The sequence below is a fragment of the Gobius niger genome (genome assembly GCF_951799975.1).
Source record: "Gobius niger genome assembly, chromosome: 22".
In the NCBI taxonomy this organism is placed as follows: Eukaryota; Metazoa; Chordata; class Actinopteri; order Gobiiformes; family Gobiidae; genus Gobius; species Gobius niger.
The window spans coordinates 1,023,656-1,051,355 of record NC_136873.1 but is presented as its reverse complement, the minus strand read 5'-3'; the positions used below and the strand labels follow the sequence as shown (position 1 = coordinate 1,051,355).

The 27,700-nt window shown below is 42.7% G+C and overlaps 2 protein-coding genes across 2 annotated transcripts in view; one reads left to right on the top strand and one right to left on the bottom strand.

The window, feature by feature from the left end:
* LOC306981666 (ras-related protein Rab-27B-like) overlaps positions 1-5,930 on the top strand; it is a 607,733-nt gene extending 601,803 nt beyond the window's left edge. The window contains exon 7 of the mRNA XM_079581295.1: positions 5,916-5,930. The gene's annotated coding sequence lies outside the window, so the exon portion shown is untranslated. The remainder of the gene's footprint in view (positions 1-5,915) is intronic.
* On the bottom strand, positions 1,470-18,581 carry gtf3c5 (general transcription factor IIIC, polypeptide 5). Its single transcript, XM_079581272.1, has 11 exons — positions 18,300-18,581; positions 17,791-17,989; positions 16,272-16,476; positions 13,176-13,356; positions 9,555-9,659; positions 7,955-8,069; positions 7,603-7,683; positions 5,949-6,031; positions 3,975-4,057; positions 3,741-3,883; positions 1,470-1,712 (listed from the first exon to the last, which is right to left on the bottom strand). Exons 1-11 carry the CDS (start codon positions 18,492-18,494, stop codon positions 1,474-1,476), a joined length of 1,629 nt encoding a protein of 542 aa, XP_079437398.1. The 5' UTR covers positions 18,495-18,581; the 3' UTR covers positions 1,470-1,473.
* Between the last annotated feature and the right edge of the window lie 9,119 nt (positions 18,582-27,700).

Genomic DNA, 27,700 nt, shown 5'->3' with positions numbered 1-27,700 from the left:
TTACATACCCTGGTAGAATTTTCGTTTTTTCCCCCACTCATAGCTAGTGGTTGTTTATGTTTTTAAATCAATGAAAAAAGAAAGTACCAAAATGAGATTGATCAGGAGTTTTTAATCCTGTGTATGACAGCTTGGAGTCTTTTGTGGTCGCTGTGGAGGAAGTGGGCCATTCTTCTAAGGGCAACAAGCCTCCAGTTCCTGTAAGTTCCTGGGCATAAATGGCTTCGCACAACCACTAACTCTGAGTGAAAAATAAAACATTGAGTTATCATCGTTCATATTCTTTGAAAAATAGTTTAAAAAAAAATCTAAAATTCAGCGAGGGTGTGTAAACTTTTGAGCAGCACTGTATCTATATATCTGTATGTATTATTTTTCCAAACACTCAAATTGAATATCCTTCTGCTTCAGTTGCAATAATATTAAACATTGTGAACAAAGGAAAAAAGAATGCACTTCATGGACTTCCAGGCAGTCAGACATGATGGTTATAAGGCCTGCTGAAACGCGTAGGGATTTAAAGCATCCTGCTGTTTTAGCCATCCCGATGTGAACTATAGGCATTTATATGATAGATTGTACCTCTACCACTATGGAGAACTATTTTTTGTGAGAAATATAAGTATTTTCTGGGGGCATTGCAAACCTGGAAGACACAACGCTTCGATTCAGTTAACTCCGACCATCTCGTCCTTCAACCTCGGCTGCAGTGTACATGCACGAGAGCGCACTCATCTGATACACAGGGGGCCAACTGAAGCGAGCCACGCGGAAAGGCACTCCAAGACCAATTCGGCTACAAAAACTCGTCCAGTGTATCATTGGCCTAACTCCTTCCAACTGACGCACATCCGGTTTGGCGTTAGACCTCTTCCCAATTTACTGCTTTCAGATGTAGCCCTTGTTCACAGCTTGAATTCCGTTCAGGTGTCTTTTTTAAATCACTTGGTGCACATCCAACAGACATAGTTTAAACCAACTCAATTTATTTACAACCAAACTGGTCAATGAAAACAAATTTTTAAATGTCACACTGCACGACGTGGGGATGATAAACTCGTGAGCTGCTCTCGTCTCCCCCGTGTTCAAAGAGACAATCGTAGCTACGATCAAAGCTCTGTCGTAGCAGTTTCAGGCTTCAGAAGGCGTGTGTTTAGCTCAGGCCAGCGCAACATGCTGGCGGTGTTCATTTTTCGTAGAAAAGTCCAGAGAAAGTCCTGTAAAATGCGTAGTCGGACCCGCTCATGCCTGGTCTCATGCGTGTGGACGGGACACTGACAGATCCTCTCTGCAGTGAGAGGGTGGCTCACGCTACGACTAGTGTTCCAAAATATCAGACACTGCCTGATGTCGGTCGTAGCTCGTCTTTTTAAATCTTTGTCCCTGTCTCACTGTACGACATAAGACCTACGATCTTCAGCTACGACCTAAGATTTTTCTCACGACTATTGATCATACGTCGCACACCCGCCATTACAAGTAGTCGAGCATCTCAGTCTCCATCTCATTCTCACTGCCCTCTGACGGCAGGAACTCTTCTTCTTCATCCTCCTCCTCCTCTTTGGCCTCATTGAATCCTGGGAAAGCCCCGTCCTCTGCACCTTCCTCCGTGCCGTCGTCTTTGTCCACATCCTCCTCGCTGTCTTCCGCTTCCGACTTCTCAGGGACCTTGTCGCTGAGGCTGATGCGGCGTCTCTTGAGCCGTTTGCGCACTGGTGTGACAAACAGAAGTACATTAAGTATTTCATGTCATGCTACGTTCAACTAAACTTGTGAAAACGTAAACATTTACCAAATGTGCTCCTAATGCTTAGCTTAGATGCTGACAATGCACTGCTCAAAGGCGTAGTTTACTGTTTTTGTGATTGTAAGTTTAAATGTTAACCCATTTATGCCTAAAATGCCTGGAAAAAATGCCTGTAAAACCTATGGCCGATTTCAGAAAAGACCCAAAAACCTCATGTTGTTCTAGAAATTCAGCAATTGTGTCAACGCCTACTAAATGATTGATTTCTCAGCCTTTGTATCAGATAGGAACAAAATGTAAGTATTTGAGAGCATACATCTGTGGCTTTCCTGGGAAATTGGATTTATTTCGCTACAAGCGGAAAACTCCTTTGCCAGAACCTTTGAAGACGTGTTTTACATTGCGTTTGTGGCTCTACGGTATGCGGGAGTGGCGATGATTGGCTTTCAGCGCTGCACGAGGTGGCGGGTGGTTGGATTAAAGTTTGCGCTGCTTCTCCTCCTTTTGAGAGATGCCTCCAGTGCCAATAAGTTTATGAATGATCGGCTATTTAGTCCCATTTACTCATAAAGAGACTACAGCTACGTAAATGCATTGGCTCATTTAATGACAGCGGGCAGATGAATGAGAGCGGCACATAGGGCGCAGAAAACATGGACTGGGATTGTAGACAGATTGTAGTTTACCTGAACAAAACGCCCTTGAAGGATCTCACAACAGACTTTTTTTTTTACAATTTATGCTGGTCATGCCAGCTCCCAGTTTGGGACAAAGAGCCAGTGTGATGAGAGGCCGAAGAGCCGCAGTGTTTGGAATAACGCCGTTTAAAAGAACAGCATTGGGGAACAACGCTATTTTTTCAGTAACCGAGGATTTTAATTCATGACTTTTCCAGTGGTCACGCTGTTAACGTTATTGGACGTAAAATGCAGTGTGTTACTCTGCATTGATTGAATAAACTGTGTAATTTGAACGCACCCCTGGCTCACAGCTAGTGAGAAGGCTTCGAACCCATGACCTTCTGATCACGAGACAACCCGCTCGTTTACTTGACCAGTTGTCTTAGGTTGGGAGAGTTTGATTTAATTTGCTAGAGTTAAATGCACTTTATATGGTGTAACTGTTTACGTTTCTTACAAATATAATACTTTGAAAGTTATGTACAAACACCTGTCTGTTTTACTCATTGCTCAAAACTGCTAAAAAAAAAAAAAAATCTAAATTCTTTGACATATTGTAACATTTTTTTTACAGTAAGACAAATAGCTACTTTCCCTGGTAGCGAGTTACTTTTATTATAGAGTAATTCCGTTACTAACTCAGTTACTTTTCGGAACAAGTAGTGAGTAACTCTAACTAATTACTTTATTAAAGTAATGTTCTCAACACTGCTCAAAGATGCAGAATGAAAAAGAGCTTTGTTTGATTTTTGTCTATAAAAAGCACTTTACAAATAAGATTCTCTTCCCACTTGAAATTCAGGGCCATCAACTATATTTGGTATTGGAGGATACACAAAATATCAAGGGCTGATAGAGCATGATATTCAGAATAAATAAAATACTTTAAAAGGCATTCAGATAGGAACCAATCACAGAACGAGGAGGGACGGCAAGACGATGACGCGCTATTTGATATACAGAAGTTTGGAATTTATTTATGGATAAAAATTTAAAAAAGTTTATTCACGGATCAAACATGACAGCAGCAGACACGATGGTATTTTTCGATCAAGCTTTAGACCGTGTTCTAAATAGTTTAGCTCGAAAGTTTACAGCGGGTACGTCATACGTCATCTCATACGATGATACGATTGGCTGTGGCCTCGTGCAGACGCATGATAGACATGTGTATCGCCCAATAAACGACTATGGACGATCGTAAACCACACCTCTCCTATGAGAAGATGAATTGGTGTCCTCAGACTAACTATCACTTGTGATTTTAGTCTGGTGTTAGCCAGGCTAAGCGTGAGGTGGTTGGGATTCCTTACATGACTTCTTGGAGCGGATCACCTTCTTGATGAGGTCTGAGATGATGTCTCTGATCTGGTCCGTTGTTCCTACCACACACCAGCCATCCCGCTCGTCACACGACTTCTCAAGGCCGTGGTTCACATTCACCACCTTCTGGATTCTGACACATGAAGAGCATAGAAAATACAAGATTAGCTGTGACATCTGGACCATTCTGAGGTGTACTTTATTACAGTGGAGTGGAGATCTACCTGTCCACATGTAGGTCACACAGCTGGTAGAACATCTGTCTGTGAGGGGGGAGCATGCCTTCTCTGAAGATATATGCCGACTCCTGTGCAAAAAACACACACCATTTAAAACTGGGGTGTGGGACTACGTGCTAGAGGTTTAGCTGTGTCCCACACACACTGAAAAGAAGAAAATCAAAGTCATTCTGTATCTTTAGGACGCTTTGTGTAAAAAAGTATGTGAACTTTTATTTCCATATGCTTAAAGGCATCAGTACAAAACATGCTCCGAATGACCAGCTCAACACTGAAATAGGTTAGGTAGATAGCATTTTCTATCTCAAATTCTACTGACTTTAGTCAACATCTCCACAGAGACGAGCTGGAGATGGACCCACTCATGTCTTATATAGATATAGAGATATATAGAGATATGAGCCGCTCCCAGCAAACTTTGAAAAATACCTCTTAAATGTACAATGATGAAAACATGTCATAAAATAAATGCTTGTATTTCAATTTTATCTCTTGGGTCAAATTCTACAAAAGGTTTTGTCTCAGGGCTCTTTGAATCACTGACGCCTGTTAAAATGAGTTGTCAGGTAAGCCCAGTTAAGGGGGAAGCTACTGAAAAACGTTATTAAGCAGCTCATCATTTAACCCTGGATGGTCAGATGGATGGAGTAGTGGATGGTCGGTGAATGGCCATCTTGTCCCAACACGGCTGTGAAGTCAGCAAAGAGGGGGCGGAGTCATGTTTTGGCCTGGAATCATGGGGAGAGAGCTGGTCAGCCCCTTTAGGAAAGTGTGAAAATGACCTCTGAAAAATATGTGCAGTTTTTGACTGACCACATTCTTCCATGTCCTGCTGTAAAGAATACCTCTGCATCACTGGCTGCTATGGGCATAGAAGGAGAGAAAGTCATGATGTGGACCCCCTCCTCCCCTGACTTCAACCCTATTGAGAATCTTTGGAGCACCCTCAAGGAAAAGACCTATGAGGGTGGGAGGCAGTTCACATCCAAACAGCAGCTCTGGGAGGCTATCCTAACATCCTGCAAAGTAATCCAAGCAGAAACTGTCCAAAAACTCACAAGTTTAATGGATTTAAGAATTGTGAAGCTGCTGCAGGGCTGCTATGTTAAAATGTAACTTGACCTGTTAAGATGTTTTTGACTGAAATAGCTTTTGATTTCAGTAAATATGACCTCCTAATCCCGCAAATTCAACAAATGACAATTTTCAGTTAGTTGAGTTGATAATTTAGAAAATCTTTGAAAAATATCAGTTGCATAATAATTTGGAACACGGTGTATATACGTTACTAAATGTCTTTTTACTTTTTAACAGTTCTCCCCCTCTCGGTGAGGGTAGGATCAGACTAGTGTTGTCACAACACTGAAATTTCAAACTCGATTTTGATACTGAAAATAAACTCGATTCTCGATACCACAGTAAACAAACAAAAACATATTTGCTGTAGGAAGCTCTTGTCTCTTTCCTTCTGTACTGTATTGTCTACAGAGAGGTAACATGTAACTATACACTTGGCATTGGTAACATTACATTTCGTTGAGATTTTTTAGGAGAAAAAACGGCCTAATAGCCAATGCTAACTGATCTAAACCAATGGACGCCGCTAAGCTAACATTAGCCACAATGGCAAATTCTACAGTTTCTATAAAAACGCCTGCTCCTTTTAAACTGGTACTGCTCTAGTAATCAGATTCTACACTTCAACAATGGATGCATTTAGGTTTTTAATTTTATTAAGGGTTTAAGTGAGTACTTTTCAGCTCTAATTTAAGTTTGGATCGTAGCACAGCATGTTCCTTCTGGCACTCTGGGAGCGAGCAGGAGGTAGAGGGGCTGCTCTGTGCACAGCCTGGAGGAAACACAGAAAGTATCGATACCTGCTCAAATGAATATCCAGCTTCGATACCACTTTTAGTATCGATTTAGTATCGAGGAATCGACACCCTCGATCAGACTCACCTTCAGTTGGTATGAGACTGGTCCTGGCTCTTGGCTGGTGCCCTCCTGGTCAGGCAGGGACATCACACTGACTGGCTGAGGTACTACAGGGACAACACCATTATTTTCAGTAGAAATGTGCGTTGTTGAACACACATTCTGCTCTTTAATCGACACGTCTTCACTGAATCACTAAGCAGCAACAGCTCATTGTTTGCAACTAGGGATGTCAAGATTTCACGGTTTTACAATTATTATAAAAGGACACAGTAGATTGACTGTAAGAATTTCAGAAGCCATGATTACCGCTCAAACGGTACGAGCCACTGCGCGGCACAAACTCACCGGTATATGAAAGGCCAAAGGACTGACTCCCCAGAGTCGCATCCACCCAAAGACACGATTGGTAACAGTGTGGGACCACTTTGGGTATCCAAAAGATTGCATCATTTTGTAAAAAATAAAGTTGTCCAAATGTTCCGAAATGGCCTCCACAACTGGCTCAGGATGCACAGTTTTCTTTATTCAATTTAATCTATTTATTTTTTAGAAATAGTGAGCCCAATCTTCCATCTGGCGCTGTGTTAGAGCCCCCTCCTGTTCACTCTGCTGACCCATGACTGAGTTCCAATGTACGACTCAAACCTCTTCATCAAGTTTGCAGACGACACTACTGTGGTGGGCTTCATCAGCAACAGAGACGAGACAAACTACAGGAGTGAGTGAGCAGTCTGGCCATCTGGTGCACACAGAACAATCTCTCTCGAAATGTGGAGACGAGAGAGCGGTCCAGCATGCTCCTCTAACAATCAACGGTGCTGCAGTGGAGTTCCTGGGCGTGCACATCACAGAGAAGCTCTCCTGGACCATGCACACTACATCACTGGTCAAGAAAAGAAATCAGCGTCTCTACTTTCTCCGCAAGTTGAAAAGAGCCAGAGTCCCAGCCTCCGTTATGTCAAACTTCTACAGAGGGACGATAAAGAGCATCCTGACCATTACTGTGTGGTTCTTCTACAGAGGGACTATAGAGAGCATCCTGACCATTACTGTGTGGTTCTTCTACAGAGGGACTATAGAGAGCATCCTGACCATTACTGTGTGGTTCTTCTACAGAGGGACTATAGAGAGCATCCTGACCATTACTGTGTGGTTCTTCTACAGAGGGACTATAGAGAGCATCCTGACCAGCTCCATCACTGTGTGGCACAGCGCCAGCTCTGCCTCCTGCTGAAGGAGGATCGTACAACACCAACTCCCTGTACAAGAAGAGCCAAAGCTGCCTCCACCTTCTGAGGAGACTGAGGTCGTTCGGAGTGAGCAGGCCTCTGCTCAGGACTTTTTATGACTCTGTGGCCGCCTCTGCTCTCCACTACGCTGCCGTGTGCTGGGCCCCGGGCCGCACAGAGCGGGACAAGAACAGACTGAACAAGCTGGTCAGGAGGGCCAGCTCCGTCCTGGGCTGCCCCCTGGACTCTGTGGAGGAGGTGAGGGACAGGAGGATTAGCCAAGCTCACCTCCATCATGGACGACACCTCCAACAAAATTGCTATCTTTTTCTCAGACCGAATAATTAAAGTCATGACATCCCTATTCGCAACAGAGTTAGTTCGGTCCGTGAAGGTTTGAGGCCATTCCCAAAGACCAGTAGGCAGCTCTTAAGACAATACTGCACCTGTTTTGTTGACGGTGATTGGCAGAGTGTAACTGAGGGCAGTTCTCTTGGGTTTGACCGGCATATCACTCAAAGAGTAACCTTTACAATCACACAAGCAGAAATAAATCAACATTTGACTTACATACAACACATGTCATTGCATATAATAATAATAATAATAATAATGCATCGGTTTTATATAGCGCTTTTCTGGACACTCAAAGACGCTTTACATTGCATTATTCATTCACTCCATACCCGGTGGTGGTAAGCTACTATTGTAGCCACAGCTGCCCTGGGGTAGACTGACTGAAGTCTTTACTTTTATCAATCCTAATTAACTGTAAGGTCAGTGTGTCTTGTCGTTTACCATGTTTGGTGCTGCAGCGGATCCTGAAGTCCAGCAGTTGGTATTGTTTGGACTCGGGGCTCTTTCTGGGGTCGTAGCCCAATCGCACCCATAGACTCCTCCATGGCCCTGTCACCTGCAAAACACAACTCTTGTCTTAATAGAATCACACGACTTTTAAACACAAAACATATACAAAACATATTTTAAAATACAAAAGAAAGTCTAGAAACAGATCATGTGCCCAATGTGTCTGTTTGGGTTAGGGTTTCATCAAAGGAAGTGTGCATAAGTGAATGTCTGGCCGTTGGTTAGGCCAGTGTTTCCCAACCAGGAGATTTTCCATATTACTTTCAATGAAAAGATAACCTTTGTCAGTTTGTCAGTAAAACGTTTGAATTTGAGAGTATTTTCGCATCATTTTGATCATGAAGCTCAACTAAATACTGAGTTTAGTTGATCTCTTTTAGAAAATACGGACATGCCCTCATTTTGAAGTGCAGAACCTGGAGAATTCAATCGGTGAGTTAGATTAAACCTCCTATTTTTGATCGGTGCATAAAATGCCGCAACTATCAACAATATGCTAAACCTAGTGGCAGCTCGCTAATGCTAACGGCAACTAGAGACTATGATTGGATCACGTAAAGAAATAAAACAAATGTGAAAGTATTCTAAAAGTATTCAAAGTATTCAGAATACAGTACTCATACATTTTAAGGCAAGTATTCAGTAACTAAATACAATTTCAAAGTATTGTCCCCAACACTGCCTAAAGCCTGTCATTTGCGCAATGATATTTAGCGTGAAAAGGTGATCCATGTTTAATGTTTTTACATAAGTTTATTCATATAATGGATCATAATAGATAATAGATCTGGTTGAATGAAGACAAAAGAGGACCAGTCACTTTTCCACTCAGAGGAATCCACTTTTAAGAAAGGGTCTTGGTACTTGGTCTAAAGATACTCAAACCCTGTATCGCTATCGGAACCTGGATAAACAGGAATGTTTTAAATAAATCAGCCCTATGCCCCTAATAAAGCGCCCCCTGCAGTCACAGTTCAATACTTCACAGTTTACAGTTAAGAAGCTTTACACACATGATTATAGACATAGTGGTATTGGCCAATAAAAATCCCCAAAAACAGTCGACCTCTGAATGAGAGAGTGCGGCTCTTCGCATGATTGGGTGTGTTTAATATAATTTGGTTATTTGCATAACAATTGGTACATATTCCCCTTGAACTTTAACAGTCTTTAAGAATCTGTGTCTCACTTAAAGTCTAAAATATGCAGGCAAAATATGAAGCATGAGACGAAGCGCGACATCACAACGCGGAAATACGCAAAGTCAGGTGAATACGACATAAAGCAGAAAGTCAGACGTCCTCCAGAGGCTCCTGATTAAAGTTTGCACACTTTGTACAGCCTAGAGTACTCTGCACAGTCCAGTCAGGACTAAGCTACAGGCACTGAGCTCACAGGCCAGGGGCCAATCAGAGGAGGGGGCTCAGTGGGCAGGGCCCCACACGCAAACATACTCCAGCAACCAGAGCGCTGCCACATTTGAGCACTCGAGCGTTTGAACAGAATGTATTCCATGTGGTCTCCATCTTACCATGTAGTAGGCCAGTAAGGGCAGCAGCAGCTTGAGTTTTTCGGGGTGGGTATCTACGTTGGCCTTGACAGCATTCCTCGACCAGATGGGCCGCCTCTCAAACAGCTAGGAAAAAAAAAGTCCAGAGTTAGATAAGATTAGCCAAATTTACTGTTCCATGTCATCATGTTCGGGGCTCACACCACATGATGCAAAAATGAACAGAATAAGGCCTGGAACACACTACTGTAAAGGAGAGTCAAATCTGAAGCGATTTTAAAACCTGATAAAAAGAAAAAGGTGCGTACGCATTTAAGACCATAGAGAGCAGGCTAGATCAGGGCATGATAGTGAAGGGGAAAGTAGTCAAGAGGCGGAGAAAATAACTCAAACTGAAAGGGTTAATGAATTTAAGATTATTTCTAAGACGAAAAGGTAAATATGCTAAATCCACTTTAAAGGAATAGGCCACCGTTTTTACATACTAAAATATGTTCTTACCTCACTTTAGTCGAGTTAATATATCCCCGTCTGGTCTTTGTCCGTGCGCTCACACATACGCAGCCTCTCCCACATGTCAGATAGCTCCGAAAAAGCTCACGATAGAAGCTACCAAGCTCTTCCACGTGTTCCCTATTTAAATAAAGTTACGTGAAGTGTTTTCATGCGAAGTATATTTACACAGAAATGTAGCATGTGGATTTTATAAGCAAATAAAAAGGGGGACTATATTGTGAGGCGTAATGATACGAGGAGCAAAACGTCCGCGCAGTAACTCCTAAAGGTTATTGACGGAAGTGAGCGGGGGAAGTCTTTAGGAGTTACTACGCGGACGCTGTGCTCCTCGTATCATTACGCCTCACAATATAGTCCCCCTTTTTATTTGCTTATAAAATCGACATGCTACATTTCTGTGTAAATATACTTCGCATGAAAACACTTCACGTAACTTTATTTAAATAGGGAACACGTGGAAGAGCTTGGTAGCTTCTATCGTGAGCTTTTTTGGAGCTATGTGATATGTGGGAGAGGCTGCGTATGTGTGAGCGCACGGACAAAGACCAGACGGGGATATATTAACACGTCTAAAGTGAGGTAAGAACATATCTTAGTATGTAAAAACGGTGGCCTATTCCTTTAATTGTTAGAAGAGCTGAAAGATAAAATTGGAGTTGTTTTATTATTCATGGTTCAAATTTGATCAAGGCCGGGAATGTGTTTATTTCGAAGGAAGGAAGGAAGGAAGGAAGGAAGGAAGGAAGGAAGGAAGGAAGGAAGGAAGGAAGGAAGGAAGAAAGAAAGAAAGAAAGAAAGAAAGAAAGAAAGAAAGAAAGAAAGAAAGAAAGAAAGAAAGAAAGAAAGAAAGAAAGAAAGAAAGAAAGAAAGAAAGAAAGAAAGAAAGAAAGAAAGAAAGAAAGAAAGAAAGAAAGAAAGAAAGAAAGAAAGGAGAAAGCACTCTCAAACACACTCTCATTCATCTTGACCTATTGTACATGTTTTCAGTGGTAGGGGAAACCGGAGAACCCAGAGGAAACCTACGCAGACACGGGGAGAACATGCAAACTCCACACAGAAAGGCCCCGTCCAGGTGGGAATTGAACCCAGGACCTTCTAGCTGTGAAGCACGAGCTCTACCCGCTGCGCCCGCCAGTGTGAGGAGAACTGACGTCTGAATGAATGTCTGAAGTCCACAGTCCATTTGGTGGAATCTCAGGCCCCTCGCAGTTGGCTACCAAACATCATAAAAAGCCTCAGAACCAGAAAAAGAATTGCTCTTTTCTGTTGATGGAAACCAGACTTATGGAAACGCAGGTAGAGAACACGTTGTGCAGAGACTCCTGTTGAAAACTTAACCTGACTGTCAAGTGCCTGTTATTTCTGGCTAAATACAACTGTTTAAACTGGTAATATAAGTCTTTGTCTTGCTTTAGAATACGGCCCGTGAGTTCTGTTAATTACCTCTGTTAAAGTCATTCTTACTTGAAAGTTCAGGAATATATATGCTTAACTTCTTCTTCTTCAAAAAAAGTGTTTATTCATATAGATACAATTCTCAGTTAATGACATGACACAGATGGAGCCTAAATAATAAATATTAGATTATATATTAGGAATACTACGCAGCTAATTACAAAGCACAGCTGATCCCGGCCGATGGCATTGGAAAAGTGTTCTTTCTTTGCAGCTCGACAAAGTTTCTAAGAGCTGTGTCCTACAGGTAAGTTTGCTTTAATATAAGTACGCCAAGAACTTTAGGGCTATGAAATGAAATTAGTTTATTGTTTAAACCACACAAGTCCAGTGAGACTGGAGCGCAACCTGAAGCAAGCTCTAATTTTGGTGGGGCCCGCGAGAGAATATATTAAAATATGGCTCAGTGGCGCCCCCTCAAACAGGCAGTTTACATTGAGTCAACGAGAGCCCGGTCGCAAAAAATGTCATCATACAAAGGTGACACTGGCCAGGGACATAGACCACGTCAGGACATGTAAAAAAATAAATGATGGCCCCGCCCTAAACGCTACAGGATGTCGGCCTAGCCCCTGATCCACGTTTTCAATGGAAAGCCTCCAATTTTGGCTAAAATGTCCCAAACCCATGTGGCTTTAAGAATCATCCTTTACATTTTTGAAATATTGTTGGACGTGGTCATGGCAAGCCCGCAACTCAGAGGCCATTTTCAGCTAATTTTAAAGCCTCATATCTTTCACAGACTTTGTTGGATTGGAACGGACCCAATCCGGTGCTCGTGCACATTCCCGAGCTGGGCCTAGTGATGTGCAAATGCAGCCACTATCGCCAAAAATGACTCACTGGCGCCCCCTCCAAGGCTTTGTCTTTAAAAATTAAAATAAAAAAAAACGGGATGGTGTGGAGGTGTGGAAAAAATCATACAGAGCTTGTCTGTGATGGGGAACAACATATCAAAGCAGTCACTCTGAGTGATGACTTTGTGGGAGAAAAAAAATGGTCGAAAAATCATTTCCATTATTAGGCCTGAGCAACAGACACACAGTGTCCCGCGAGGGACTAATTAAAATCAATACCGGAGACCGAAAACGCAAGATTTCAAGTAGCAAACATTCACTGATACGCAAGTAACAGGGATCAGAAAAGGGATGCTCCTCGAGCTCTAATGTTGGGTGGGGTCCACCACCCTCATTACAAATGGGGAGAGAACCGTTTAAGAATATGCTCGACTAAAGAGAAAGAAATGGCGGGACAGTAGGATAACAAAACAGGCAAAACTGGGGGAAATGTCGAAAACAATCGAGAAAATGGAGGGTGAAAAATGACCTGATATGACCTCTCTTCTCAAGTGCCAAAATGGGAAAGAAATGTGGCCCTCAATATGCAGGAAATGGTGTTTTATTGTTTTACGGCCTTAAAGCGGAGCTTTACAGCAGCGCGCGCCCCTACGCTGTGAAAAAACTCTGCAGAGAACTGCAATATGAACAATATTTTAGGGAAATTGTTATTTCTCTGTTATTTCATCACTGGGATTTGCTGCTGGGCTTTGATTGCATTTCATTGTAAGAGGAATGTGTAAGTATCACAAAGTTGCAGTGATTTTTGTTTCATTTATTTACAAAGACACCCGTCTTCACAGATTTTGTAATCATAATAAAGTTGTATTCTGACCTCTCTGACGTGTTGTTCGATCCTCCTGTCGCACTCCTTCACACAAATGCGTTGCCAGCTGACTTTGGCCGCCTCCATGCACTCATCCGGGACAGGGTCATGGAAGGTCACAAAGATGGCGTTGTGCGGCCGCCGAGCCCGATTCAAACCAATGAAGTTCTTATGCAGACCTGCCTCTGTGCTAAAAGCAAGAGAGAAAGTGTCAAATGTATTTAGGATAAAGTACTTTAGTCCAAACTTCTGTGTAAATAAAAATTCCAGAAAGGGGCAAATAGCTAAGTCAACTTTTAACCATGTTATAATATCACCAAAAACATACCAGAGAAGTATTTTGCTTCATTCACACAATCATTTTTTGGGCTGACAAACTGTATAAATGGGTGTTTAATCGTAATGTGTCCATGTCTCAGTCATTATTTTGACATTCAAATGCATAGTGGCTAAAATCTTCATTTTGAGCCTAAAATCATCTGTGTGGTGTTTTTTTGTGGTTAGAGAATATACCTTGTTTGAATTTGGAAACAATTGGCTCTGCCGTGGTTGCCGACATCAGCCAGCCTAGTGTTTACACAGCCAACATCACCCCGCCCGCCCCCACATGTCCCCGGCTCCTTTGGTGCTTTTTCAAATACTGAATGTGGGCAGAGTGAAGCTCTAGTACGGGGTTAGTTGTTCTTTAAGTGTTAAGTCCCCCAATACTTCGGTTGTTTCTTCATAGTTTTAGTCTTAGTAATTTAATTTTAGTTCAGATTTAGTCAAATAATTCTCTTTTTTTTCTCAATTTTAGTCAAGTTTTAGTCGTCTAAATTTGCATGTAAATTTAGTTGACTAAATTTAAAACGACTTTAGTCAACTTTGAATTTATAATATTATAATCATGCAACAAAGCACAGAGCTTGTTCCTTTGGCAGTCTTGTCTTTGGAAGTTTGGAGAGTTTTAGTATCTTTCATTTTTATTCAGTCGTATTTTAGTCATAGTTTTTGCCCAATCCCGTCAGACCTTGGAAGCTCAGCAGGAAGGGCCTGGTCGGTACTTGGATAGGAGACCGTTTGGTAACACCAGGAAGCCTAGCGAATGTAGTGAGTGGTTGGTGGTGGTCGGAGGGGTCGATGGCGCAGACTGGTTGCCTCACTTCCGTCAGTCTACCCCAGGGCAGCTGTGGCTACAATAGTAGCTTACCACCACCAAGTATGAAGTGAATGAATAATGCAATGTAAAGCGTCTTTGAGTGTCCAGAAAAGCTATCGCAATAGCTCCCTACAGTGGTGGTTCTCAGTTGGAGGGGTCCCAAAAGTGGGTCACGAAACAATTTCCAATGGGTCGTTTCTTTTCATATTAATTCCTGATGATAATACCCAAGTCTGTCAACATTTCAGGTGCAGAGTTGTTTAAAAAACATCACGTTCAAGCTTATTTAATGCTCACACAACAATAATTTGTGGAACATTATACTTTACACTAGACATTAGCAGATCCGAGTTAAACCGAGTTGACTAAAGGACATGTAATCGAGTAATTGTACTTTTAAGAGTAGTTTAACCATATGGTGCTTTTTACTTCTACTTGAGTATATTATAATTCAGTATCTGTGCTCTTACTTGAGAGAAAAAAGGGTACTTGTTCAACAGTGAGTAAATCTTTGAGCTTCATGTGACACAAAGATGTAGTTTGTGTCTCATGTACTTTATTCTTCAGAAATGTCACTCAGTACAGTACTCAGGAATTATTCTCCCCAGGTATTTTTGTACTGTTACTTGAGTAATTGTTTTCACTATTCAATTATTTTTCACTATTTTTTACTTTTACTCTTATTTGAGTGAATAGTTTAGCTACTCTACCCGCTTCTGTATATAATAAGTTAAATGATTATTCTGGTCACGCCTTGGAATCCTATAGGGCAGATTGAGGGCCACTTAACGCCACTAACCACTCCTTTGATGTAGGGCTGCTCGATTATTGAAAAAATAATAATCACGATTATTTTTGTCATAATTGATCATCACGATTATTCAAACGATTATTTGTTGCCTTTAAAAAAATCCATCAAAAAAAGACAAAAATCCAGTAAAAAAGTGACAAAAATCCATCAAAAAAATGATAAAAAATCCAGCAAAAAAATGATAAAAAATCCAGCAAAAAAATGATAAAAAATACAGCAAAAAAAAGACAAAAATCCAGCAAAAAAAGACAAAAATCCATAAAAAAAAGACAAAAATCCATAAAAAAAAGACAAAAATCCATAAAAAAAAGACAAAAATCCAGCAAAAAAATGATAAAAAATACAGCAAAAAAAGACAAAAATCCATCAAAAAAAGACAAAAATCCATCAAAAAAAGACAAAAATCCATAAAAAAAGTGACAAAAATCCATCAAAAAAAGACAAAAATCCATAAAAAAAGACAAAAATCCATCAAAAAAGTGACAAAAATCCAAAAATTAAAAATTAGAAAAAAAATGTTGAAAAACAAACAAAAACAAAAAAAAATTATAATCGATTGTTTGCGATTATGCTAATTTTGTAATCGTTTACTGTTGTAATCGAAATCGTAATCGAATTTCGATTAATTGCACAGCCCTACTTTGATGACAGTGAGGTTAAACTTTTAGCTAAAGTAAAAATATGATTTGGACGAGGGGTCAAAGAAGCATTTCTTTGGTTAAGAAACTTCCTTCCATGAGCAGAAATGGATTTCTGAGATTCCAGAGGCTCCACTTTACAGCAGCCTCTTACGCCCCCAGCTCAAGCTCTGTCACGGCACTCCTGCTTCACAGCAAGAAGGTCCAAGGTCTGATTCCCACCTGGACGGAGCCTTTCCATGTGGAGTTTTCTCCCTGTGTCTTTGTAGGTATCCTCTGGGTACTCCGGTTTCCCCTACAACTAAAAACATGTACAATGGTTCCCCTCAGGGGCCAGGACTACCCTGGAAATGAGATTCCTAGTACAGACGATGACCCAAGTACCTTCATCTAGGAAAGACCGTGAATGAAACAAAATAACTTGCGGTATGTTTTTTCATCAAAGTTCAAGTCAATGTAAAGTATTATGCGTCCCTTAAAAATGACATAAAGACAGAGCAATGTTTGAAATGAACTACCCCGAAGCCTTCTGGTTCAGGTCGGGCCGGTAGAAGTAGTCAATGGGCGTGTCGAGGCGAGAGAAGATGGCGGGAGGGAGGAAGTACGGCAGCGGCTGGTCGAAGAACTCCTGGCTCTCTGGTCGTGTCAGGAGAATCTTGTCATACAGGGATGTGTTTGCACCGTTTTCTGGGTGCACAGCGAGGCACTGGAAGTCTGCAAGTCCTGAACAAATAAATATCATGTTTAAACCAAATGAGTGTTTGTTTTGTTCGCAGGTGCAAATGTGGGATTAAAGCCACGAGTTCAGACTCAGCCGTGTGATCATCTCCCACAACTGTATTAGCTCTGAGCTAAATCCGGCATATTTACAGCACTAGTTCTCTGTTCATTAATGTGCATGGTCCCATTTAAATAAATGAATAAATGAAATGAAAAGTGGATCAGTTTGTTTTGGGTAAATCGCAATAGTAACATAGGCCTTTTGGGCCCAGGGACAACATTAAAGGAAGTTACTTGGTTGTTTCAGCTCCAATAAGTGACATAAATAGAAAATATATATTTAATGGAATAAATTTAATGAAATAAATTATTATCATTGTTCTGTTACATGCAGTGCTTCATTTGTGAATCCAAATTTTCAGGAACACTTGTGAACTGGGTGGATTTTATGGGGGAACAGTCCAAAACAATTGCTGGAACTTAAGAACCGCCTGAGTCTACAGTCCCAAACTGTAAGCTGCATTTTTAATGAATACATGTCTACTGTCAAAAACATTACAAATACAATTGTACATGTCAGATGGTAAGAGTTTTGCAGATTTAAATGTCAGAGGGGCAGGGAGTTAGGGCTGGTTTATGGTCGTCCTTCGATCTGCATTGTCAGATTCACTTTGGAGCGATACTTTGCACCTCTGTGTTTGTGCTGTTGTGATTGTCAAATTGAAAAAGAACATTTATCTCAACGTGAGCGTAGAGGAGCAACATATTGTCTGAACGGTTCAACTCCCCGTCAAGTGCACGGCATCACGGTGGGCGTGGGCCACAACAACCATAAACCTGACTTTATCCTTGAATGGGACACACAAAAAAACTTTGGTTTAGAAACCTTCTGGCTCTGGTCACTTCCGTTTTGTCCGGTCACTTCCGTTGCGGCTTTCATTAAGTTGTTGTGTTGTGGCTTTCATTAAGTTGTTGTGTTGTGGCTTTCATTAAGTTGTTGTGTTGTGGCTTTCATTAAGTTGTTGTGTTGTGGCTTTCATTAAGTTGTTGTGTTGTGGCTTTCATTAAGTTGTTGTGTTGTGGCTTTCATTAAGTTGTTGTGTTGTGGCTTTTGTTTTGTTATTTTGGACAGCACTAGGTGAAATATTACGTGGTGTGGCTTTCTCCTGGAAAATCTTAGAAATCTCATTTCCAGGGGAGTTCTGGCCCCAGAGGGGAACCTAATGTGCATATGCATTTAAATGAGGTTGGGCACATCGACAAATGCAAGTACCAAATCCTAGTAAGTAAGTAGCTTTTTTGCATAGCTTGTCAAACCTTGAAACTTGTAAGTAGTCCCTATGACCCCCAGTATCTCCATTTGAATCTTCACATCGCGAGGGTCGCTCTTCCTCACCCTCCGTCGCACTCTGAGCAGCAGGTTCCCGGAGTCCAGGCGGTTCCCACACACAGAGTGACAGAAGGGGTCCTCGGGCCGGAAGCGCAGCTCCAGGCGCCGGTTTGGGTGTGCATACGTCTGTGAGGAAACAAATCAAATGTAAACGTTAGTGACAGAGTTATGGACATTAAGGAGGCTCAAACTGTAGTACAAATTTGAGTACATTCACTTTTATGCTCTGTCCTTTGGAATAGTAATTCTGGTTTATACTTTGTGACAGTATTCTGGTTTATACTTTTAGAAAGAATTTAAAAAATAAAATGGATTAACCCCATGTATTATTTAGCCAATTATTCAGCAATTCTATTTAAATAAATGGCTAAAGTAATTGTTCGTAGTTCGTAGTTCTGATGACTTGCCATCGTATTACTGATCATTTTATACCCACTTTGGAGACTGCGCGCTCTCCGCCCAGGCTATGCAGGGCGCGCTGGAGGTTTTGGATGACGGCTGGATACTCCACACACACGAGCCTGTTCCCCCGCAGCGGCAGACTGGCGGAGTTCCCCGGGATGGGGTCGCTCGGAGCGGACAGGGACAGCTCCTTCAGCCGCAGGTCCAAACTCTGATTCCGCTGTGACATTTTCAGCCGCTAAAACCGGCCAGAATCTCAGGGGTTTATCAAAATAGCGGGGAAATGCATCGGCGGACACTAAATAAGAAGGAGTTCCAGCAAATGTCCGTTAGCAAAATAAGTCCGGGTGAAAACGCTGGTTTAAAACATTAGTTCCGCGGTGGTTGGGGGACGATGGGTAAAAAAAAAACCTAATCAATACTATTTCTCCCAACAATTCAAATAATTGTCTAGGTTTTAATCCCTGCAAAAATAAATTGAAGATATTTTCGTTTTGAGAGCCACAATATACACGTTTGGCTGTTTTTCAAGTCTACACCTTTTTCGCCACCAGAGGGCGCCCGTGTACTGTAAATAGTGCTTCGGGTTGAGTTTAACTCCCAGGCAGAATTATTGAAGTGTCTTTGAAAGTTAAAGGGACTGATTGAAGGTGCTCATAACTTATTATGATGCATTTTACTGCGATGGTGATAGTTTAAGTCCAGTTTAAGTCTAGGGCGGCACAGTAGCACAGCGGTTAGTGCTCGTGCTTCACAGCTAGAAGGTCTGAGTTCGATTCCCACCAAGGACGGGGCCTTTCCGTGTGCAGTTTGCATGTTCTCCCCGTCTCTGCGTAGGTTTTCTCCGGGTACTCCGGTTTCCCCTACCACTAAAAACATGTACAATAGGCCAGGATTTATTAGAGTGTGTTTGAGAGTGTGTGTGTGAGTGTGGCTTGTTCATTAACTTGCACTGTCCCTACCAAATAAACCATAAATAAATAAATAAAAAGTTTATTCGCCCATTTGCAAAAATAAATAAATATAGGCTACTAACATTAGAATTTACAGACAAACATACAGTGGGGAAAAAAAAGTATTTGGTCAGTTTCACATAGACATTGTATTGGATTTTGTCCAAATACTTTTTTCCCCCACTGTATATATTTTAAAAATGGCTTTAAAAAAATGAGTGAAAAAAATAGGCCCATCTATTAAATGGCTTTATGTCTAAACTAGTCATTTGGCCCTTTTGGTTAGGCATATTCCAGTGAGAAATAATCAACAAAATGCATGTAACTGCTTATGGTGTCATGAAATATTGTATTTATTTATTACTCATGTAGCAGTATTGATAGAAAATATTAGTTTTCAAGAAATAAAAAAGGGGTGGGGGAAACATAAGTGCTCAAGTGCATTATTTCATACTGTAGTAACTTTTTTTTACCCTCATCTGGAACACCATCTTATTCCAATCAGATCTAAGGTTGTTGCTGGGTGTGGCTGCCGTGACTGGAGCTGCTCCTTAATGTCACACAGAGACACAGAGTTCCCTCCCAACAGCAAACAGTCTCATCCCTCAGAGAAGAACTCACTCTTCAGCCACCGTTGTCTCTGTTGACTTTGATTCAAGTTTGTCTTCTTTTACCACGGCTCCGGGGCATGACGACTGTGTTTTTATTGACTCACTCGTCAATACCAGATCATCTGTCCACATGTTCATACACAATAATACAATAATACATCCACGCAAAAAGGATTCAGAAAGCTTTCAGACACTTTTCTGACATAGCAGCCTCATACATATATATATATATAAGTGTAAAAAGAAATACCGTAGACAATTTTATAATATTGGCAACATACAAGTTACCAAATCCAGGTTTGGCCCTGTTTATGTTTGGAACGGTTGCTTCTTGATTGCAATGATAAACCAAAATATCAATGAAAAACGACGGCAGACAATCTGTTGCCAGCTGTGGTCAAAGTATGATTTTTCAGTTGTATTTTTGCACCGCTGTCTTTCAAGCCTGCGGGCCTATCTCTGGGCCCCAGCTCTGTGCTCCGCCCAACCCCCTCGAGCCGGGCCCAGCCGTTACAGCGTGTCCCGGGGGCGATAAGCTCCTCCGCAGGCTGTGCTCCTCAGATTTGACATCTCTCTCTGTGTAAATAGGACTGCAAATCTTTGGAGAAATTGCAATTTGAGGAAATGTGATTATATTTTGTTTTGAATAAGAACAATATGCCTGTCAGATGCTCAGAGTCGCTTTACAGTTGGTGGTGGGAAGCTTTTCTGCTTCTAAAATGAAATCTGCTGAAATCAGGCATTCACAAGGTGCTTTAGAAATCATGATTCTGCCAGCTATTTAACGAGAACACTCTCTCTTGGTATTAACCTTTTCATTATTTTGCTGTGTATTTATGTTGGTCACTTCCCGCCTACCAACAATGAAGCCGTTTAGCTGGTTGAACCGCAGTGTTTGAAGTGTTAAATGAAGTAAATCAGGTGTTTCGGTTGAACATAAAGATTGCAGTGTATTGTTTCAAGTTTAATGGTTTTGTATAGCCCAATATCACAACAGAAGTGGCCTCACAGCTGCACCGAACATTAAGGCAATAAAACAAAGCAATAAATATGACAATTAAAAGTTCAGGTGAATCCAGGCAAATATAATGTCCAATGCTACGATGAGCGGCATGGGCGTCCCCTGTCCTTAGACTCTCCAGCACGGCAAGGAAAAACTCAAAAACCCCGGCAGGAGAAAAGAGAAACCTTGGGGAGAACCACAGAAGGAGAGATCCACTCCCATGGACGGACAGGCTATAGAGACCCAGGGCCGAAGGATCCCTCAGCAGACGGGCCAAGATCACAGACCGTCCAGTCCTCAGATTCCAGAATGCAGGGTTCCTCCGTTCACCCAGGTTCCTCCGTTCGATCTAGACAGGCACTCCCGAGGGGGGGGGGGGGGCAGGAGACACCATGTGAATAGTGATGAACCAGACTACAGATAAACTAAATATTGTATCATGATAAGACAAAGTCTGCAGGGTGGTTGGGTTTGCGGGTCTGCTCACTGCACACGGTGTACATAGGTCTCTAACTGATCGGCATGATTTCAGCACACAAACAGATGGGAACAAAACCTTCTGTTTAAAGCATAAACAACGTTAAACTTATATTAGACTCTGCTTTTCTATTCACCTTATTCCGGGTGATTGTGTGGGCGCCGGCATGAATTGTGCCCGCCCCTTTTCTCCTATCTGTTAACATGGGACTGGAGAAGTCGAGCTAAAATCTGTTACTACACAAAAACAAAACCGTTTTTCGGCTGCGCTGAAGTGTGACTTGTTGGTGCAAATGAACATTGGACATTTTACACAAATCAACCAATAAACATCAGATTTCAATGGTGAACATTTTCCCTTCTCCGTTTAAATGACCTTTAGCACTACAATAAGTCTAACCTACTGGAGAAAAATGCATGGTTTTGACACTATTCCACTGATCTTTAAGTTCAGGTCTGAGTCCATTTAGTCCCCATTTAATAATAATAATGACTTTTATCACGCTTTTCTCAAAGCACTACATTGTAGTCATTATCCATTCACTCCACACTCAGTGATGCCTCTAGTGCAGTGTTTTTCAACCTTTTTTGAGCCAAGGCACATTTTTTTAATTGAAAAAATCACGAGGCACACTACAGGCAGAAAATATAAAAAAATGTAACCCTGTAGCCTATATTCAGTCGTTCACATCAAAGTGTCTTGAATAGGATCACTGTATAGTCTCACTAACCACAGTGCCCCAGTCACTGCCACTTGCCGCATCCATGCGTCACTAATTCTCTTGTTTCAAAGAAATGAGCGACCTAATATGGAGAATTTATTACATGGTTGCTCTACTCTAGACAGCACAGACACTCGAAAACGGTACATTATTTGCGGAAAATAATGAATTTGTTTTAAAAAAAACAACTAGGTGAAATTGGATCATTTTCCAAGGCACACCAGACAATATCTCTGCCACGGCACAGTGGTTGAAAAACACTGCTCTAGTGCCCACAAATGCCCTGGTGGAGACGGGAATGAGGCGGCCAATCTGTGCCATGAGCAGCACCAACCACTCACACACTCCCTGCTTTCACACAGGCGACGGGTGAAAGCGTCTTGCTCAAGGACAGAGTTAATCTGCACCTACACGCATTACCTTTAAAGTAAGATGACAGTGATGTTTAACAGCAATAAAGCTCATTTTGGTACCGACATGTGTCAAAGTCAAATAAGTTTGTTTTCTCCTGTAAACACACTCTGAAACACACTCTCATTCATCCTGGCCTATTGTACATGTTTTTAGTGGTAGGGGAAACCTACGCAGACACGGGGAGAACATGCAATGTCCACACAGAAAGGCCCCGTCCAGGTGGGAATCGAACCCGGGACCTCTAGCTGTGAAGCGCTGCGCTACAGTGCCGTCCATCATTATTTTTATTTATTTTTGAGCAAAATTAAGATTTTTTTTTCTGTGGAGGTCATCTCTGGGAAGTGAATTGTTTTTTTCAGAGAGTCCTGTCGCCTTTTTATTTCTGTTTAATTCACAAAGAAGTGTGTTGGCAGCGCGTACTAAGGCAAAATTAGTGCAAGGGAGACAAACTGAAAGAGTTTAATAACTCAAACACACCATAAACCTTCTTCTAATATCCAGCTGATTCATTGGTCAGCCGGTAACACTCGGCCAATCACAGTGCTCTTGTGCGGTCGCAGGAAGACGCCAATGTGACAAACACAATTGGCCAAAATTGGCTTCACTGACCTCCACAAACTGCCGTCTACGAATGTTGGTGCGATCCACACCAAACACAAAACCTGCCCAACCAGGAACTCCCAACTGGAGGTTGTGTTGGTGTGAAAGGGCCTTAAAGGAAATACTGAGATATGTTCTTCCCTTAGCTTAGACGAGTTGATGCGTAACTCTCAGGTCTTTGTGCGTGCGCTCAGTCACGCAAATAGACCAAAGACATTGCCAGCGTTTAGCCCAGCATATTCCAATAGCTCCAAACTGTTCCACGTTTCCCTATTTAAACACAGTTACATGAAGAGTTACATGCTCCAAGTCTTGCACTTTGACGTTACTTTGTGGACGTCAAAGTGCTCCTAAGGCGTCTTTAACAATATTGTACTTCTTTTGATCGGCTTAGAAAATCTACATGTTTAATTTGTGTAACTATACTTGGATCGTGTAACTTTTCACGTAACTGTATTAAAATAAGGAAAACAAGCGTGGAAGAGTTTTGTAGCTTCTAATTTCACTCCAGTTTGCAGCTATAGGAACATGCTAGGAGAGGCTAAATGCTAGCAACGTCTTTGGTCTATTTGCATGACTGAGCGCATGCAAAAAGACCAGACAGCTACACATGAACTCGAGACATAGTCCCTCCAGCGTGTCCTGGGTCTTCCATGAGGCCTCCTTCCAGTAGGACATGCCTGGAACACCTCCCGAGGGCGGCGACCAGGAGGCAGCCGAAACAGATGCCCGAGCCACCTCAGCTGGATCCTTTCAATGTGAAGGAACAACGACTTTACACCAAGCTCCTCACCCTATCTCGAAGTAAATTCATTTCGGCTGCTTGTGTCCGCGATCTTGTCCTGTTGGTCAGTACGCAGATCTCATGACCATGAGGTGAGGGAGGAATGCAGATCTATTGCTAAATCGAGGGCCCCCACCCAGCTCCCTCTTCACCACAGTCCGACACAGCGACCACAACACTGCCGAAGTCGCACCGATCCGTCTATCGATCTCATGCTCCATCCGTCCCTTGCTTGTGAACACGACCCAAAAATACTCCTACACAGGGAGACCAACATGCACTGGGAACAGGTCTTACTTACTGCCGGCAATGAACCAAGCTGAGACATGTCCTGCCACCTCCAGAGACTTAAGCTACTCAGGACGAATCACCATCATCATCCACCCCCAGAGCCTTTCAACCCAGAGCTCTCTGACCACCTCAGTGACTTCAGCTTGGGTGATGGGTGAGTCTCCCCAGCCTCTGCTTCCCCATGGGCAGATGTGACGGTGGGATTGAGGAGATCCTCAAAGTACTCCTTCCTCCGCCCAACCACATCCCCAGTCGAGGTCAGCATCTCCCCACCCCACCATGGCCTGTTGGTACCTCAAGTAGGCCTCCTTCTTCAGCTTGACGGCATCCCTTATTTCCGGACGCCACCACCGGGTTCGGGGATTGCCGCCGCGTCAGGCACCAGAGACCTTACGGCCACAACTGCGAGCAGCCGCATCGATAATGGAGGAGAAGAACATGGTCCACTCCAACCTCCCTCGGGATCTGGAAGAAGCTCATCCGGAGGTGGAAGTTGAATACCCTGCTGACAGAGGGATCCACCAGACGTTCCCAACAGACCCTCACAGCCCGTTTGGACCTGCCAGGTCTGACCAGCTTCCTCCCCTGCCAGCGGATCCAGCTCACCACCAGGTGGTGATCAGTTGACAGCTCAGCCCCTCTCTTCACCCGAGTGTCCGAGACACGCGGCCGGAGGTCAGACGACACAACTACAAAGTCGATCATTGACCTCCGGCCCAGGGTGTCCTGGTGCCACGTGCACTTGCTCAAACATGGTGTTTGTTATGGACAGTGATATAACACCACTCAGGTTCCGATCGGGGAGGCTGCTCTTCATCATCCCAGCTCTCAGTGTGGTTGCTCATGTGGATGTTGAAGTCTCCCAGTCGACCAATGGAGCCCCAGGAGTCTGAGCTGCTCTTCCTGTCCCGTTATTTCCCAATAGTTAGTTGCGGTATCTTGTCCGAAAACATAATTATCTATCTATTAGGTGTTTATGTAACACTAAATAAAATTTAAAAAGTTTTTAGTTGTTTAATTTTTGTTGTGTTGTTTTTTTTCATCAGTATCTCACTGTCCGTGATGTTTTCTTGAACTATTCCTTGATTTGTGACATCTTTTAAATTCTCATTCAGATTTATCAAGCTCATGACAGGGCAACGTTTTGATTGTTAAAGGCGTTTTATGTAATGACCAACCACCAATGCTTAAGTTAATGGAGAAACAGTTGAGATTTCAGAAGCAACACAAAACAGCACAACAGAACATGTTGTTGTTTCCTCCGTTGCCATTGTTTGAAATCCTCGCCTTCATGTACAGTTTTATTATTAGCCTCAATAGTCAGACTGTATTTCCAGGAATGACAGCCGAGGAAATCTTGTGTCACTCAGTTTGACGTACAGTGGGCGTGGCCTTGTGTATGAGAGTGTTATCACCAGACCACAGTGTGTGGGCTGGTGATATCGCGCCCCTGCGCTGTCAGAGGGGCAGCTCAGGAGGCGTCCTGACAGCAGCCTCGCACAGGAAATCTGCCAACGAGGATTTCTCACTGATCTGTCAGCGTGTGTTCAGTGCTATGTTTATTCAAAGCCTGTGGTTCCCTGACTTTTTAAAGACCTGTACCCGCTGTCCGCTGAGGCTTTGCATGACCCCTCACTCTGACACAGCGCGGCCAAATTGAAACAAATAAATGCCTTTCCCAGTTAGGCTTGGGTCAGGGGTTAGGTTTAGGGATAGCAAATGCAAATCTATTTTTAGAAACTAGAAGGTGAGGGTTCTACATTTCTCGAGTTGAACATACGCAGGCAAACAGGTAGCAAGGTAAACGAATCAGCGAAGGGTTGCAACTCACGGCCAGCAGGGGGTTGATGATTATGCTGCATGTTCACCATGTTCGGTTGACCTTTGGCTACGAGCTCATGTTTGTTGTGACAGTTTGCCCCGATTAGCCTGAGGTGCCTTCAGACCAAACTACTGTTTCAAAGCTGCATCTGCAATGGATCTTAAACAATACACCCATGGTTTAGGTGGGGCCCTCACCCAGTGTTTCAGCTCAAGTCAAATAGAACTCCTGAACTGAGGCCGATCTTGGTTCAGCGCTCGCGGCTAGAAGCTAAAGGCTACTAGCCGACTCCCTACATTTGGACCTCATACCTCCCGCCTCCCCTCCTGCCTTCCTCCCACCCGGCTCGGAGCCTCGAAGGCCGGGCAGGATAGCTAACCGTTGCCCCTGGGGTCTGTGAGCCGTCCCTGGGAGACTATAGTAAAAAGCACTGACAGCCTCTGAGTATCTCTCTGCTCAATACAACTTTATCGAGTCTGTGTTTTCAACATCAGCCATGTCAAAAAATAAGTCCGTTACAGCCGAGCTGCTAACCGCTCGCCCGGAGCTAACTAGCTCCTTAGCAGCGCATAGATCCGGTGAAAACAAGTATTATGCAATAATAACATCAATAAAGCAGTAACTATGTAAAGCAGCCTTTGAGATGATCACACACTGAGTCGGGCCTGATGCATTTGTGGTTTATTGCGGACTTTTCATCAACAATGAGCTGTAGGCGATTGTAACAAGCTAACGGGGCTAACCTGGAATAACCTTTGTCCACTGGCACAAATAATAGTCCTTTTATTTGGACATATGGGCTGGATATGAGCTTAAATACTGGGGAGATCCTCGTGTAGATCGTGGGTATAGCTGTAGTTGAAGATCCAGAGGACATGGCAGTAACAAAGAGGGACTAGTTAGAACCAAAACAGCAGTTCTTTTTCAGTCAAGAGCTCCTTCCTGCTTCAGAACACATTCAAAATCACTCGCCCCTGACGTCTAAATCAATCAGTGGTTTTGTAAAGCCCAATATCACCACAGGAGTTGCCTCACAGGGCTGCACAAACCATTAAGGCAATAAAACAGAACAGAAAAGTCTCCATCACGTTCAGTCTGAATGCAGTATAACAGCAACAGGAAGTGCGCTAGGACACCAACCGTGTCATTTTTTATCACAGCGCCGCTCAGTGGATGACATTTTGTGAGAGCAGAACGCCCGAATTGGCCCAGGCAGATCGCTGATCAGCTCAAGGGGGACAGGGATCGCGCCAACAGATTTCCACGAATTTACATGATCAGTCAGAAAATTAAACAAACAGCTAGCTTATGAGCTAAAGATAAGGGACAAGGCGACAGGAGCGTATCACAAGAAAGCGACAAAAGAGTGACGAAAAATGTGACAAAAAGCAATCAAATTTTGGCAAAAATGTGATGAAATGGGTTTTCATCACATTTTCGTCAAAATTTGATTGCTTTTTGTCACATTTTTTTTAAATGTTTTCTCCATAACTTTAAAAAAAGTTACGGAAAAAAATGTCAAAAAAGAAAAAAGATCTCAAATAAGGCCTATCGGCTTATACTGGCCCATCGGCTGTAAACTTGTAGATTTGGGTAAAGCTGAACTGGGGAAACTTGGTTAAGGCGGGGGGTTCACAAGGTCAAACTTTGCTTTTAACAATAAAATCCGCCACCTCAGTCAGACTTGATCTGATCCCGGTGAGAATCAGTTGGAGGACACAAACAGCCAGTGGGACTCTCCCCTCTTGTGTTGGCCCC

Coding starts and splice junctions, on each gene's coding strand:
- gtf3c5 (XM_079581272.1), bottom strand. CDS start 18,494: ATGTCACAGCGGAATCAGAGTTTGGACCTGCGGCTGAAGGAGCTGTCC. Junction 7,684..7,954: donor CCGCTGCAGCACCAAACATG/GTAAACGACAAG, acceptor GTGATTGTAAAG/GTTACTCTTTGAGTGATATG. Junction 3,884..3,974: donor TGTGACCTACATGTGGACAG/GTAGATCTCCAC, acceptor TTCATGTGTCAG/AATCCAGAAGGTGGTGAATG.